This window comes from Ictidomys tridecemlineatus, chromosome 7 (genome assembly GCF_052094955.1).
Source record: "Ictidomys tridecemlineatus isolate mIctTri1 chromosome 7, mIctTri1.hap1, whole genome shotgun sequence".
Classification (NCBI taxonomy): domain Eukaryota; kingdom Metazoa; phylum Chordata; class Mammalia; order Rodentia; family Sciuridae; genus Ictidomys; species Ictidomys tridecemlineatus.
The window spans coordinates 145,778,063-145,795,428 of NC_135483.1; the positions used below are offsets into that span (position 1 = coordinate 145,778,063).

A 17,366-nucleotide genomic window follows, 5' to 3' on the forward strand; every position below is an offset into this window, starting at 1 on the left:
TTAAAGGCAGAGAGGTGAAAAAGACAAAGTTGTGTTTAAAAAAACATAAGTAGGGAAACTTAAGTTTATATTACTACTTGAGTAGAACACTGTAACTAGGAAATAGAAATATTGAAATAATTTTCTAAAATTGTTTAACTATCAAGGTATTTGGAAATGTGATTGATAGTGAATATTTTTATGAACTAGGGAAATAGGATTTTTATTCAATATTCTTGTTCTCCAGAGCACTGCTGTCCAATTGACCTTTCTGCTGTGATGGAGATATTCTGTGTGGACTTTAATATGGTTAATATTTTAAACTGAGGAACTGAATGATTTTAATTGTAATGATTTAATTGATAATTAAGTTCAAGTAATTTTAATTTAAATAGCCACAATTACAGATGGTTGAATGAAACTATGTGGTACCTATGAGTTCTGTCGTGTTATCAACACATTTAAAAGCTATGTCATCAACCAAAAGAACCAGGTTTGTGGGGGAAAATCAGGGTTTAAATATTATTCTCAAGTTCAAAGGCATGCAAACCCAAGGAGACTGCCATTTCTTGAGTGCCTATCACAGCCAGGCTAAGTGCTTGCATACATTAATCACTAGCAGATAGTATACAGATGGGACAAATGGACATTCTGACCTATTTTCACATATAACAATCTGAAATTTATGAATTTATTACCAATAATTACCAGTAGTTAAGTCTATAGAAAATTTGCAGGTACAGTAAAACGTTTTTGGTTAAATATAATATCTGAAGATTCATATCCCAACCAAGTAAGCCTCATTGCATTTACATCATAGTTTGAGAGATTTGGGAAACAAAAACAAAAATTTACTATTTTATCTTTGAGTTTCAAAAATTGGTCACAATATCATCTCTCCCACACTATTATTTTTTCCATGCTTGAGATTAAACCCAGGACTTCATGAATGCTAGGCAAGTCCTCCACCACTGAACAACATCCTTAGCCCCTTACCTCTCATTTTAAAAAAGGGGGTGGGGGGAGGAGTGGATTGATTCATAAGATGTGGGAGAGAAAAATGTCAAAGGACATCTTAATTTTATATGAAGTCAATATAAGTGTTTATTATATTAATAATTGTGCATTATAGTCTATATGTTAAAGCCTTGAAAAAATTTAATTGGAAATGCCCAGCATGTCTTTTCTCTAAAATAAGGTTAATAATCATTCTTTTGAACCTCAGACACTATCAGTGTTTTAGTTACATGTAATTCATGTTCAAAGATGTTATGTGGTTTAAAATATGACTTCTGTCATTGAGGGATGAAATACTCTAAAATGGATCCTGATGCTTGCACAACTTTGTGAACATACTGATAGAGCACTTGAAATGGGGATTATATCTGGATAAATCTGTTTAACATAAATAAGTCATATAAAGAAAATATGTTTATTACATTTTTATAATTTATAAGTAATTTTCTCCCCCCCCCCTTGTACATGTGGTATTTCTTAAGATTGAGTAGAAAAGAAATTTTTCTTTCCTAGGACATTCCAAAGTTTTTCTTTAAAAAATTAGCTGCTCTGAATTTTGGGCTGATAGTGCAGTTTAAGAAAATTATAAATTTTCCACTAGATGGCACTTGTGTGCAACTAGTATTGCTCAGAATCTTTACACTACTTCACATCAATAAAATTATTACATTATGTTATTTTCATTCACCTTGATTGAACTGGGTAAGATAAAGAGAAGTGAAAAGTTAAGCTATTTCCTAAACTTGTCAAGCTCTACTGTAAACAGAGCGTTCATTGTACAGTTATGGAATGTAAAACAAGGAAAAGAATGAAAATCTTTTTAGTATATAATCCAGGATAACAATTCGAATCCCTGACTCTTTGTTACCATCAAACAACTACATACTATCAAGGAGGTAAGAGAGGGCACCATAGTTAACGAATGAATTTGACAACTATCCCAGTTAGTAAGAAACATTATTTCTACTTTACAGTTGAAGTAATCTAGCTGGAAATACTAAGTAACTTGTCTAAGCTTATGCAATTTAGTAGCAAAACTATTTCTGTTCCCGGTTGTATGTATAGCTCCTAGCACAGATCCTAGCACATAATTGTTGCACAATAAATGTTTATCTGTTTGACTTCATAGAAGCACAGATCTTAGTACCCTAGTCCACTTTCAGGTATATTCCTTTCACTTCATTCTGATACTACTGCTAAATCCAGGCCTTATTTCTGCTGACCTCTCTTCCAAGACCCACTAACAAGAAGGTTTAGAAGAGGAATTCTAGCTTAACAGAATTTTTTGCTGAAGGCAGACCATAGTGATAAGATTTTATCAGGAGTTAGATAATTTTCTATCTATTCTAATCTTGCTTCTGGCTATAAATGCCCTTTTATCTTATTAAAGTCAGAATTGAAACCAGTATCTCCCCCCACCCGTGTCCCCCTACCATGGCTCTAAGATCCCATTACAGGTCCCTATACCTATCACCAGATGTCCCCCTTGAATAAAGTCAGCCATCTTTAAGAAATGTCATGAATAATTTTTTCTTTAACAATGACAACCAAGAATCCTTGGGTTCTTGGGTAGGGTAAAGCAAGAGCTGGCAAAGTCCCTGCACCAGGCAAGACTATTCTGGCTGTAGGGAACTAAGGATGACACAAACTAATGTTTGGACCTGGGTTTAACGGGATTGAAGGACTGGACTTGGTGAGGGACCCCCGCGGCGCCAGGGGGCGCTGCAAGCTGCCCCCGGAAGCCAGCACCCTCTGCGGCGGGACAGCTCCTGACGCTAGAGTCCTCCGTCTTCCGGAAGTCCAGCGGCGGACTCGCTAGAACTGGGTGCGCTACAGCGGCCATGTCGGACACAGCAGAAAAAGATAGGACTGACAGGGACGCGGGCCTGGCTCCCACGCGGAGGTGGGGCATCATGGACGAAGCTGGCAGCTCTGCGAGCGGCGGAGGCTTCCGCCCGGGAGTGGACAGCCTGGACGAACCGCCCAACAGCCGCATCTTTCTGGTGATCAGCAAGTACACGCCCGAGTCTGTGCTGAGGGAGCGCTTCTCGCCTTTCGGCGAGATCCAGGACATCTGGGTGGTGAGGGACAAGCACACTAAGGAGTCCAAGGGCATTGCCTTCGTCAAGTTCGCCCGCAGCTCGCAGGCCTGCAGGGCTATGGAAGAGATGCACGGACAGTGCCTTGGCCCCAACGACATCAAGCCCATCAAGGTGCGGGTGCCCGGGTCCTGATGCCCGGGTCCGGGTGCCCGCGGGGTCGGGGCTAGGACGTGGGGCTAGGACGGGCCCTGGTGTTGTGCCAGGACGGGGGAGGGGTGGACATCCACTCCCCGGAGCTGACCAGGCACACCTGGCATGCGCGGGGTGGTTCGGAGTGGCTTTGAGAGGGTCCCCGCCCCCGAGGGTGCACCCAGGAGCGCAGAGGGGCGCCTGCGAGAGAACTTCTTTCTCCCTTGCGAGTGGGCGGGACAGCCTTGGGCACTAGAGAGGCTGGAGCTGTGTTTCCGCCTCTCCCAGGTGGCCACTGCCCCTCTTTTGTTGTCATCCCCACCCACCCCTGGCTTACCTTTTGGTGTTTTCTGACCCTCTTCTCTCAGACATTTCGGTTTACTATGTATATCTCTGCTTTTCCTCAGGTAAATAGGAAACTTAAAACTTGCGCCAAGTACATAGGTGAAATTGTGGCCCTCTGGGTTTGGATCTTTTCCCCAATACCAAACAAAAGTATTCATGTATGTAATACTAAGTGCAGGTGATTAAATTACCCCTATTACATATTCTTCACGCTTCTGTGAGTTTTGAAATTATTTTAGATAAGCCCTATTTGTGAAGATATTAATGCCGAACATTTGACTATTGATCCTGTTAAATGGCAGTTTTCTTTGAAAAAAGACCAAAGTAGGGGCTGGGGTTGTGACTCAGCGCTAGAGCTCTTGCCTAGCAGCCTGGGTTCGATCCTCAGCACCACATATAAATAAAATAAATGCATTATGTCCAACTACAACTAAAACAAAATATTTTTTAAAAAGAGAGAGAACAAAGTAAACTCCCTTAAGAGGAGCCAAATCATTGTGACAGTAGTGTGGCTTTTGAATTATTTTAAGATGTTTATTTGTATGTTCTTAGTTCTTGTTTGTATACTCAGTTCATTCTTGAAGTATTTATATTCTATTTCTATACTTAGGCATCTGTAAAATTAAGGGCTCATAGAAGAAAGGGTCATTTTCAGGGTTATTTGACTTAATCTATCCTTTTAGCACAATTCCTGGCAGAAGGGAAACCCTCCATATATGTTTATTGATCAATAGTAGTCAAGATGTCACTTCTTACTTACTGTGACTTCAAATCAGGACTCAGTCCTGAGAATCTAACAGTCGTTTAAATTGTACTCTTCACCTGTCTTCTAAAGGTAGTTGCTGTATATGCAATTCTATTGGAATTTTCCACAAATTTTTTTCTTTCCTCTCAATTTTCTTTTTTTCCCCTCTTTATTTTCTGTTTTTTTTATTTACAGAAAATTGAGAAGAATATTAATATGGAATTCTAAATTAATAACTCAGATATTATAGTCTCTGGAGGTCCTGTCTGTACCTCCTCCATACACAAAAGAGAAAGAGCCTGGGAATATACCAGTAACACAGTAGACACTAACAAAAATACATGACAATCTAGTGTGTTCATGTCAGTATAGAGCTTCAAAATACATGAAGCTTTATTGACAGAACTAAAAGGAAAAAGATAAATGATAATCACCTCCTGAAATTAATTGTAGAGCAATAGCATACACTAGTTCAGGAGTTGGCAAACCTCTGTAAAGGGCCACATAATAAATAATTCCCACTTTTTAGGCCACATACAGTCTCTGTCACATCTTTCTTTTTTCAATAGCCCTTTAAAAACAAGAAAATTCTTATATCATGAATTATACCAAAAACAAGGAGCTACAATTTGCTGATACCTGCAATAGATTGATAATTTTCATCTCTTTGTATTTATGGCCTTAATGTAATGGATTTTATAATTTGGAATATAACATGATCTCAGCCCATGCAGGCAATTCAAAAAAGAGACCCAAGTTTGAAACTGCCTGCCTTCAATAAATTCCTACACAGGAAATTTAAGTCTAGATACAGAAACATAGCCTCCCTCAGCCATAGAGAAGTTAAAGTGCTTGTTCCCAAAGAGAATTAAAGTTTACAATTCTGTTTTTCACATTTTTGTACACTCAGTTTCAGCCAGAAGATTGTATCACTATTGTACCTAGCCAGACAATCAAAGCTCATTCTTCAGCAGCTACAGCTCAGGTTGTCTGCCACTGGAGCACATCTGGTTTTCTTTCTTTTTTTTCAGTATTTCCAGTTAAATTAATTTAGCTTCTGTTTTTTCACATGTACTTTGTTTTTGCAAAGTTCCAAAGGATCTCCAAGACAAAAATATTACAGCACCAGGCTTCCGGTCAAAAGATTGTCCAAGTAAAAAGTAGTCTGTGACCAGCTATGGGATGGATTACCTGGAGGAAAAAAGTAAACCTAGAAAATAGAAGAATCTTGGTTCTAGCTTTGCAAGAATACCCCATCTAGAATCTATGTCTTCATAGTGTATGAAAATAAAAATATGTATGGAGAAATCTTCCATTAGTGTTGAAGTGCTCTACATCCTTTATTGGCGATTTCAAATATTTCAATCCTCAAAAGTTTAGAAGTATGCATCTGATAGAATATCTAATCACATTTTACCTGAGTCCCCTTTATTTCCTGTAGTGTCTTTACATATTCTTAGAACTTCTCTTTTTGAATTTTCCTATTGATCATTTATTTCCCGGGCATCCACTAAGCTAGGTTTGTAGTTAACCATTTCTGTGTTACTCATTACTCTTATTACTAATGCCTCAAACAGTGCTTCACATATTGTGTAGATCTGGGGGAGAGTACTGGGATTTGAACCCAGGGCTTTACTACTGAGCTACACTACATACCCAATCCTTTTATTTTTTAATTTTCAGATTGGATCTCCCTAAGCTGCTGAGGGCTTCTTAAGTTGCTGAGGCTAGCCTCAAACTTGGGATCTTCCAACTGCTGCCTCTTGAGTTGCTGAGATTATAGGCATGTTCTACCACACAGAGCCATGTAGTGTAAATTACTGAAGAAATAACAGGACATACACTTCATTTAGAGTTGTCTCCTGCCCTGTCTCATAAGCAGAATCCCACACCTCTATGTCAGACTGTCTTTTGAGCAAAAATAATGGCCTGCTTTCCCCATGGCTCTGATGTCATTTTTTTTTCAACATTTATAAAATCCCATGGCTTTTTAAGTTGAGTGTCCTTTGGGTTCCTGTCTCCTTCTCTGGAATTTCATAGTCCTGGTTTTCTCATACTTGAATGATATACTGACACTTTAAAGGAAACACAAAACCTCAAGGGTTCTTGTATGTGTAGTGATTTAATTAATTACATTACATTTCTTCAAGTTATTTTTAAAACTAGCCATTAAACTTATTATGTTTATAATTATACAAACATATCCATGATCTTAGTCACAGATTTTTTTAAATATTTTTAGTTGTAGATGGACACAGTACCTTTATTTATTTTTATGTGCTGAAGATTGAACCCAGTACCTCACATGTGCCAGACAAGCACTCTACCACTGAGCTACAACCCCAACTCTTAGTCACAGATTTTTAGCATTGCTTTAGATTAGTATAAAAACAAAATAGATTTAGAAATCAATACTACAAAGCAAATTCAGAGTACTCTTATGTCATAAAAAAATATTTCAATAAACAGAATTGCCAGTATTGAACCTCCTGTGCATTTCCCTACTCACACAGGAGATCATTTGAATAATCACTGAGATGACTCAGAACATGGTTATGCTACTTTTTCTAGATATTAATACTAAGAAAGAAAACAAAATATGACAATCTAGACTCAAACCCAACTGTATCAGCAGTTACATTAAATGTAAATGACTAAATACTCCAATTAAAGGGAAGAGATTATAAGATTTAAAAAAAACCAACTAAGTGCTGTTTATCAGAGTCATGCTGAGGGGTTGGGGGAAAGCTGGTGTAGTATCAAACAAAATAGACTTCAGTTCATATATTAACAGACATGACATAATTTCATAAGAATGAAAGTATCAGTCAAAAAAATATATAGAAAACTCATTTGTTTATTCAGCCAATAATCTTAAAAATACATGAAGTATTGACAGAATTAATGGATAATTCATAATCAGATATTTATATTCTTATTATCTAATTGAACAAGTAGACAAAGTATATAATATCTTAAGTATATAATGGACATTTATGAAACACTGTCAAACAACTGCCAAGTATACATTCTTTTTAAGTACAGTGACTTGCTAATCAAAAATACAAAATGAAAAATGCATTTGAAAAAACATTGCAGAGATTGATATTATACAAAAAGTCATTGCAATAAAGTTCTTAGAAAAAAGACTCCATCAAATTGCATTTTAACCTAATGGGTATTTAATCATAAAGTAAATGTATTTAAGGTACAGAAAAAAGTTTTGACTTTATTTTTGGGGTTCTGTTATGTTTCTTAGGTTTTCATTGCTCAGTCCAGATCATCTGGAAGTCACCGAGATGTCGAAGATGAAGAACTTACAAGAATCTTTGTTATGATACCAAAGTCCTATACAGAAGAAGACCTACGGGACAAATTTAAGGTACTTGTTTTTTCTAATCAGCTAGTATATGTAACAACTAAAATATTAATACTAAAAAGAAAATAAAATAAATGTAACAACTAAAATATTAATCCTTAATGGTTGTACGGTTGCTAAAAAGGAGATAATAGTAGTGGGGGGTTCTCTCCTCCCCAGACGTTTATCATGAAAATACAGACTCAGAAAAATGAAGGATAAAGCTCAGAGAGTTTTAAGTATGGTAACACAAGTAGTAGGTACCAAAGCCAAGATTTAAAACTACTCTGTATCCAGAGCCTGTTCTTGGCCTTTAAAATTTCAAAACATTCTCTTATCACTACTTCCATTGCAGCCCTAAGTGTGTGAACAGCATTATCTAATATTTTTTATGGACCTAAGGCATATTGACATTTTACTCATTCACAGAAAAGCTTAAACTTTGAAGAGCTTTAATTGTAAAATTGGGCCTACAAAGGAGTTATATTTAAGGAAAAACTACAGCTCTGAACTATAGGTCATAGTAAATGGAATTTGAAGATAAGTCTTTAGCCATTGACTTTTATATGCAGTGGTAAACTTTCACAGAAAGTTTTTAAAAAATGGTGTTTAAGTTGTTTTGAGTTGTAATTTTTTTACTTTTCTACTTATCCTCCCAATACTGTGAATAGGGTGGGCAATAGCAAAAGAAAAGAAACAAGCAGTAAAAGGTAATTTTCCAACTTTGTTTGTCCTACCCCAATTGAGAGTTGAATAAAATACTTCAGAAACAACAAATACCAAAAGAATATATCCCATATTTCCTTCAGTAGTAAGGAAGTTTTTTATTTTATAAATTTATAACTTCTTTTCTTAGTGAACAAATAAGATATTTTAACCTAAATATACAGTAATTAAGTTGCTTGCTAATTGTTTACATAGAATTTTGTAACGTAAACTAAAGACCAAGAATTTATACCCTGGGTTTCTTCCAACATTAAAAATAAATAATGCTGCATATTTCTCACATAGGATGTTAAAATTCTGAGTGAACTGTGTTTTAGAGATATATTTTGAGCTGTTCTCCAAAAGAATACACTATTACTTATGGTTCTCTTAGAAGACAGTATATTATAGTTAATGTTTATTGAGTGTTGAGTATGTCCCAGGCTTTACATAAGCACTTAACATAGATTAGTTCATTTAACCTTTAAAACAACCAAGTGAGACAGGTACTGCTTTTAGTCCCATTTAACAGACAGGCACAGAGAAGATACATAATTGCCTAATTAATAAGTGGCTGAATCAGAATTTGACTCTAGAAAGCCCAATTCCAGAACCCCTGCCCTTAACCACTACTGAGCAAAACTTTGCAGCTATCTGGACCATGTATAAATTCTTTCTTTCTGTTGTTTGTTTCCTGTGTGGCCTAGGCAAATTACTGGATTCTGCTTGCTTGTTTATGAAACAAGCAGTTTAAAATATCTATATATCTTGAAATAGCACAAGTAAATTTAAATTTAAGTTAGTTCTGAAAAACTCTGTTCAGTTATTAATTTTGAGTCCCCTAAGATCATTTCTTTTAACTTTTACAGGTGTATGGAGATATCGAGTATTGCAGCATTATTAAGAATAAAGTCACTGGAGAAAGTAAAGGTTTGGGCTACGTACGATATTTAAAACCATCACAAGCTGCCCAAGCAATAGAAAACTGTGATCGAAGTAAGAATGCAGTTTTTAAACATTGTTAAAGACTTTTTTGAAAACTCTGTTATTCTAAACAACTGAATCTAATGCTGGTTTTGTGAATACCTGCTAATTTAATCTTAGCAGTGGATGTTTTAGGACTGTGATTAGGCAATATTCATTGAAGCACTGTCTGAAGAGAAATAAGAGCGACTACATTACTAAGATAGCAAGTGGAACAGTTTTTGACTTTTTAAAAGTATTTTAGAATTTAAAGTATTAAGAAATTGATTTGCCCTTTCAATTTTTTTAAATACTTATTCTTTATGCTTGTTCATATTTGACCTAAACCCTAAATAGAATTAAATATACTAATAAACTTGTAAGTTAAGGATAGGATTCATAAGGTTTACTAACATAAGTAATTAACCATAGATGAGATAAATTCAAGCAGTGATTGGATCTTATCCTATTACTAGTATACATAATAAAGAATAAGAACTTTAAAGGAACCAAGAAGTATATCTTGTGTCATTATACTTCTAATTATACTTACTTTTAGAAAGAATAAATTACTGGGGTTTATGCTATTATGAAAATGTATACATGTGGGAAAGAATTATTATTATTATAATAATTATTGTTAATCAGTAGAACTCTTAGATAATCCTAAGGTTCACAGCCAAATTTTCTCCTTAGATCCTTCTGCATTTCTCATTCAGTCAGCTTTAATTGAGTACCTATGGTATACTTACCACTATGCTAAGTAGAGGGATATAAATGAAATGTTTGGAACTTCCAGCATTCAGGATTTTATATCTATAGTGGGTAGCAAAGACCTAGGCAAAAAACAAAAAATAATAGAAGAATTTTTAAAAGGCTCTTTGAGAGCAAGCAGTATGTCTTATTTGTCTTTCCATCATCTAATAACTAGTGTAGTAATAGGCCCTTAAAGACTTACTGAGATCTCTACAAAAGTAACTGCCATTTATAGTAGACTCAGTAAGAATTTGCCAATTGAAAAAAAAAATGTTCACAACTGTGTGGTATAGTTCTGTCAGTAGTGAACAACAGGTGCACTGAATGAGCCTGGGAACACATCCAGAGGAGACAGGATTTGCATCTGGTATAGAGCAAGCAGGAGAGAACATGAAAGCAGTTTTAGCAAAGGCACAGAGCCACGAATAAATACGTCTTGTGCTTCATGTTATGAAGGCAGCTGTCTATAAAGTACAATATTCCTGCTGAGAAAGTAGGCAACAAATTTAACTAAATACATTGGAACCATATATGGAGGTTTTGAAGACATCAAGCTTAGTCTAAGTAAGGATGCTCTTGTAAATTGTTCAAAAATAATAAATCCTTTAGAACAATTAACCTAACCACAGTATTAAGGATAGATTTTCAGAAAAAGATTTCAAACTGGTTGCTTTTATTCTGTTTGAAATCAATAGGATTTTGATGTGGAGAATACTGGGCAAATAACAGTGAAGTCATCTGTGATAGGGACGATTGGAAGGAACAGCCTAGAATTGCTCATCTTTTTTTTTTTTTTTTTTGGCAATTGTAGATAGACAGCCTTCCTTTATTTTATTTGTTTATTTTTATGTGGTGTTAGGGATCTAACCTAATACTTCACACATGCTAGGCAAGTGTTCTGCTACAGAGGTACAGTCCAGTAGAATTGCTGAACTTTTATGTCTACATTGATCCATAATTTGGGGTTCTTGCTGATCCTCTTTATTGTTTGCCATATTCTAGAAAACAAAGAAATGAGTCTGATGAACCATTTTGCTTTGTACGATTATTTTTATAAAGCTATCAGGCACTATCAACCAAGTATATTTGCCATATGTTAAATTTTCTCTGCAATTTGAAATCATTGGTTCTCTTTTTCAGGTTTTAGAGCAATCTTGGCCGAACCTAAAAATAAAGCATCTGAATCCTCAGAACAGGATTATTATAGTAATATGAGGCAAGAGGCTTTGGGACATGAACCTAGAGTAAATATGTTTCCATTTGGTAAGTGGACTACCTTTACTTCAATAGCATATGTTGTATATATAATGTAATTTGAGTTTTTAAAAACTATGCTTTTATAGGCAGTCTGTAAATCTCATCTAGAGAATAAAAATCTTAAATGTGTTTTTTTTCCTAAAATCTTGGGCATGACTTCTAGTGTTCTTAATAACTTATTTTACTTAATTGATTTCCAGTTATATAGTTTTACCTGATTATTTATGCATTATCTGCATATTAAACTATATCAGTATCACTTTTATAGGTGAACTTCTGCCTTTATACAACTGATCAAAAAGTATAAAGCATATATGTACAGATATTCCCTTACAATGAGTCCTAAAACTTTGTTTTAAATACTACTGCTGCTTTAAAATTAGGGTTACAGAAAGGAGAAAAGTGACAAAACTAGAAACTAATAAAAGTGGAAAATGAGTGATCAAAGTAAGGTCTGAGGTTGTTATTTGCCACAAAACTTCAGATAAAATATTTGCCATATTTTTCAATTTTTACATACCAAATGTATACCTGTGAAATTAGATCATACATTTCTAATTGTATTTCTGCATAGAAGATTGGGGAATGGGGAGAGTTGTCTGTTTTCTTGTCATTAGTTCTTTCTGGTAGTGCTGGTGACCAGAAACATAATACAAAACACATTGCCTTAGCAATGGACTTTTTATTTTCTAGTACAAAAAAATGTTACATGAATTTTGTGTGTATAGAAGTTTAAGGATTTATTTTTCTTTTTAAAATGTTGGAGAACAACAACCTGAATTTTCAAGTTTTGACAAGAATGACAACAGAGGCCAGGAAGCTATCTCCAAACGCCTGTCAGTTGTTTCAAGGGTTCCTTTCACTGAAGAGCAGCTTTTCAGCATTTTTGATATAGTACCAGGATTGGAGTATTGTGAAGTCCAACGAGATCCTTATTCAAATTATGGTAAAATAATGTCTGTGTTCTTATATACACTTTTTTTAAATAGCATTTCCCCAAACACAACTTTTTATGTCAGATACTATTTGTGTGACAGGAGTTTTGTGTTTCCTTTTTCTCTACTTTGGACTATAAAATCCAGTGATACCTTAATAAACAAACCAGTAGGAATCTGTTTTATATAATGTCATTCAGTTAAAAAAATACTTTAATTCCCACAAAATACAGCATTCTCTATTTCTAGTAGCACAACAAAGACACCTGTTTGTACTCTTTTGATTAATGCTAGGCAAAGTTAAAAACTATAAGTTTCCTCCTCTTTCATCCCTAAGTCTCTTTTTCTTAAGCTTTATGCACCTAAATGAAACTTTTCCAAATTGAAGCTTCTTACATGCCCTTTCACTAGTTTTTCCAATTCTCAACAGAAGCAAGACTCTAATATCAACTATTTGAACCTGTTAATGTATCTAATCAATTAATTAGTTATCTAGTGTTAGCTCAACCCATCTTTCTGTTAAGCTTTTGATTTTTATTAAGGTTTTCTGTTAAAGGAGGCGTTATGATGGATAATGGAAAAAGTCTAGCAATCCATAAAACCCAGCTATAAATCCCAGCAGTGGCACTAGCTTTAAGACTTTGGTGAATTGTTTATCCTCTTTGGAGCCTCTCCTTTTCTCATCTATGAAATGGGATTATTAATATCTTCTTTGCTAGGGTTGGATCAGAATTAGTAATGAAATATGTAAAATACCTAATGTAAGTCCTGACACATAATGAGCACTCAGTAAATTTAAGATTTGTTTGATTTTCAAAGAATTAGAAACAAGGAGTGGTATAAATAAATTATATTTGGCATATTTCCAGTTCCATGGGTTATCTGATTTAGTCCTTTTAGAGTTACATGAGTGTTGAAGGGAAGCAGAGGAATCAGTGTGGGCTTATGAACTGATGGGCCTGAAGTACTCCCACCCTTCCACAGACACCCCCACATACTATTGCCTTACCCAGCACTGGTCTTTTTGCACAGCTGTCCATCGGAACCTACTTCAGGCCATTTCCAACCTTAACCCAAACATATGCTTTCATTTTTTTGTTCCAAGATCCCTAGGCACACATATCATGTTTTCTGGCACATTTATTGTTATATTTATGTTATTCTGCTTGTGTATGTTTGTGTGTTCCATACATCCACTACCATTTATCTGGTATGTTGAAATGAATTTTCTTCTGTACCTTCTCTATTATTTTTCTGGTTAGTTGTGTCTGAAAAATGCATGTCACTGAAGCACCTTTTCATTAATAAAGATGTCATCATGTAGTTAGACTTTTATGTGGTCATTTGATTTCTGTGTTTTAATTTCATTAAAGTATTTGATGCTTGGCTTTAAAGAGAAACATAGAACAATGACTATTTTTCACCAAAGCAGGTTATATTGTAAATACATCATGAAACCTTTTGATTATGTCACAGCTGGGCTTTCCATTTAAGGACCCCAGTATAAAATTGTCCCTTTGCTCAGCATTACCCTTTTAATTTGATTAGCTGAAATCTTTCAAAGGAATGTGAAATTGATGACTTTGGATCTGAGACCCACTTGGTACCTACCTTTTGTTTTTCATACATTGCCACTCTTTCCTCTCTCCCACTACAGCTAAATTAAGTATAAATTCTTTTAAGTATATATTCTTTTTATATACTACTTCTCTTTGCATTTCCTACCCAGTATGACAGGGAACTTTCTTAAATTTCATGTAATAAAAATTTAAGGTTTTAGCTACATTGATATCATGTAAGCAAAATCATTATCCCCAAATTAAATTTATTAGACAGAATATAATGCTAATAATGTTCCATTTTTCTTAAAATATAATGTTCATACTTTTGCCAAAATTTGATTTATGCTTCAGTTTATAGGAATATATGGCTGTTGTACACACATGTAACAGAGCTTTGTTTTTTGATATATTTGACTCTGTTGGGTGATATGAGGGTTTTATATTGTTTGACCTTCAATATACATTGTAACATGGGCCTCAGTGACTTAATGTGCTTTCTTTTCCTTCTGTATATTCTCTACTTTAGGCCATGGAGTGGTTCAGTATTTTAATGTAGCATCAGCTATTTATGCAAAATACAAGTTACATGGATTTCAGTACCCTCCTGGAAACCGGATAGGTGTTTCCTTCATTGACGATGGGAGTAATGCAACAGAGTAAGTACCATTTCAGGAGTGTCTGGAGCCAAGCCCTGGGTGTACATGATTATGAATTGAAGAAAAAAAATAGGAAGCAGTTGACCTCTCAAGAGAGGAAGTCACACAAAACAAGTTACTATTAAGAGACTGAATATTTCCAGTTTTCTGTAAATTACCAGTTATTGTCTCCAGTCTCCTTAGAAAAATGGCAACACAGATGGTAGCTGCACAGCTTGCATCAATGGTGTGGAATAACCCAAGTCAACAGCAATTTCTGGTAAGTAGGTAAGAACTTTAACGTTTATAATATAATCAACAGAGCATAATACAGTCTACAGAGTATTAAATAAATATTACCTTTGTTTATTACCCATGTAAGAAATTTTTCATTACTATAGTAGGAAACCATGTAAGAGCCATGATTTGCACGTTTTTATCTTTTGACCAAAAATACCTGAAATGCAGCTTTTCTTTTTCTTGTTTTGTACTTAATTCTTCAACAGCAATTTGGAGGAAGTTCTGGATCCCAGTTGCCTCAAATCCAGACAGATGTTATACTTCCATCATGCAAAAAGAAAGCTCCTCCTGAAACTCCTGTGAAAGAAAGACTTTTTATTGTGTTTAATCCTCATCCTTTACCTTTAGATGTGTTAGAAGATATATTCTGGTAAGATTTGAACTAGTAATTTAAGCATTCTCACAATCTTGAAACTTCATTTATCCAATACCTACTTAGGAAGAGATGATTTTTTCTGTGGGTTTAAAAACTTCTTATTTGAATCATATTTTTCAATTTATAATCCCCCATTTCCTTCTCTTCTATGCCACTCACACATCTTAAGTTTCTACACAGAACTTCCTGTTATTTTGCTTAAAGCATGTAGTATTGTTTTGAAAAGCTGCTTGCATAGAATGGACAAACCTTTTGTCTCCTGATAGAAGATACATCTGTGTAGACTTGTCCATTAAAATTCTTTTTACATAGATTTTCCTTCATAGTTATAATTCAGCTGAACAGTATTTACTAAGCATCTTCTGTTTTGTCAGTGCTCAGTTGGATCCTAAAAATTACATAACCACATTGAGTAAACAGTTACTTATAAGAAAGAATATTAAGTGTTGGGCTGGGTTGTGGTTCAGTAGTAGAGTGCTTGCCTAGCATGTGTGAGACACTGGGTTCAATCCCCAGCTCCACATAAACAAACTAAATAAACAAAATAAAGGTATTGTATCCATCTACAACTAAAAAAAAGAAAGAAAAAAAAAGAATAATAAGTACAATAAGTGTTAAGGGTAGAAGGTTCTTATTTATTTTTGTGTTTTTAATATAACCCCTATTTGAGCTTTTCCTTTATGGTCACTTTCTTGTTTGCCTTACAGGAATGTTAGTGAATTAAGCAGGCTCATTAGAAAGCTTGTTAAAATTCTGCTTAAGATATCAGGCATGTGGTTCAAGTATTTTGACCTTTGTTTAACTGAGTTTAATTGATTCATTTAGTTTAGTTTAGTTTTGTTGTTTTTTCATGAATCACTCCTCAGTGTCAGGCAGTCACTGTGTTAAATACTAAAGACAGTTATGTAAAGAAAACATTATATTACTATATTATGTTGACGAGATTATAGTCCTTGTCCCCTTAGAACTAATGTCATGTAGGAAACAGACAAATAGGGAATTACAATCTAGTGAGTGAGATGATGCTGTGGTAAGGAATATGTGAAATCCATGGGAGGGGAACCTACCTTAGAAACTCTGAGGAGTGAAAGTTAAAAATAATTTGCCATAGGAAGAAACTGTGGGTGTGGGTGATTTTTCCTGCCAAAGAGTGTGTGAAAGGAGGTGATTAGTATACAGACTTAAAGAGATTATAAGGGAACATGAAGCTAAGGAGGCCAAGGACCATGTTGAAAGCTATTTAAGGAGTTTGTTCTCACCTTGGAAGCAGTGGGGAGTGAGCTACTGAGGAGATTTTTACGGAGTAAATGATCATATTTTATTTTAGAAAGAAACAGAAAACATGGTGAAGAATGAAGAAGGACAGGTCACAGAACAAGGAAGAAGGCATTAGAGTAATATAAGGAAAAGATAAGGATAATTTGAATAAGGAAAGAGACCCAAGTAAAAAGAAGAGACATTAACTGAGTAAAGAGATATTTAAGTATTGAAATTGGCATGCATTCGATGTTGAACATAAGAGTAAGGGTAATAAATGAGTCAAGAATGGAGTCCATCCAGGCATGGTGCATGCCTGTAAACCCAGCGACTAGGGAGGTTTAGGTAGGAGGACTGTGAGTTCAAACCCAGCTCTCAGCAATTTAGTGAGGCTTTAAGCAACTCAATAAGACCCTCTAATAAAATTTTTTAAAAGGGCTGGGGATGTGGCTTGGTAGCTAAGAGCCCCTGGGTTTAATCCCTGGTAGCAAAAAAAAAAACAAAAAAAAACACAAGGTTTTAGAACTGAGTAGCAGTCTTTTTCTGTTTCAGTTGTTGTTTTTTTGTTTTTTTTACTTTGTTTCAGTCGTTTTGGTAACCTGATTGAAGTTTACCTTGTGTCAGGAAAAAATGTGGGTTATGTCAAGTATGCAGATAGAATAAGCGCTAATGATGCCATTGCTACTTTACATGGAAAGATTCTAAATGGGGTCAGACTTAAAGTTATGCTCGCGGATTCCCCAAGAGAAGAATCTAACAAAAGACAAAGAACTTACTGATCCTTGAGGTAAGCACTTCTAATCTGAATTTTAAAATTAAAATTAAGAAGAATCTATATAAGTACTTGAATTACGGACTTTTTTTTTTTTTTAGAGATTTAGAAGATAATTTAAAAGCCCTGACTTAAGCTCTCTTTGAAAGCCAAATTTTTTTTAACAACACATT

General features: G+C 34.9%; 1 protein-coding gene across 5 annotated transcripts in view; it reads left to right on the forward strand.

Moving 5' to 3' along the window:
* The first annotated feature begins 2,780 nt into the window (after positions 1-2,780).
* Rbm45 (RNA binding motif protein 45) overlaps positions 2,781-17,366 on the forward strand; it is a 36,087-nt gene continuing 21,501 nt past the window's right edge. For 4 of the 5 annotated variants that reach the window (XR_013424179.1, XM_040294521.2, XM_078017656.1 and 1 more), the window contains exons 1-9: positions 2,781-3,209; positions 7,577-7,699; positions 9,250-9,376; positions 11,240-11,362; positions 12,123-12,302; positions 14,380-14,509; positions 14,684-14,768; positions 14,995-15,158; positions 17,008-17,208. Coding sequence is in view for 3 of the 5 variants with exons in the window: in XM_040294521.2 (XP_040150455.1) it covers positions 2,838-3,209; positions 7,577-7,699; positions 9,250-9,376; positions 11,240-11,362; positions 12,123-12,302; positions 14,380-14,509; positions 14,684-14,768; positions 14,995-15,158; positions 17,008-17,200 (1,497 nt within the window). In the remaining 2 variants the exon portion in view is untranslated. Of the gene's footprint in view, positions 3,210-7,576; positions 7,700-9,249; positions 9,377-11,239; positions 11,363-12,122; positions 12,303-14,379; positions 14,510-14,683; positions 14,777-14,994; positions 15,159-17,007; positions 17,209-17,366 lie in introns of those variants that run through there. The other variant, XR_013424180.1, reaches the window with a different exon arrangement.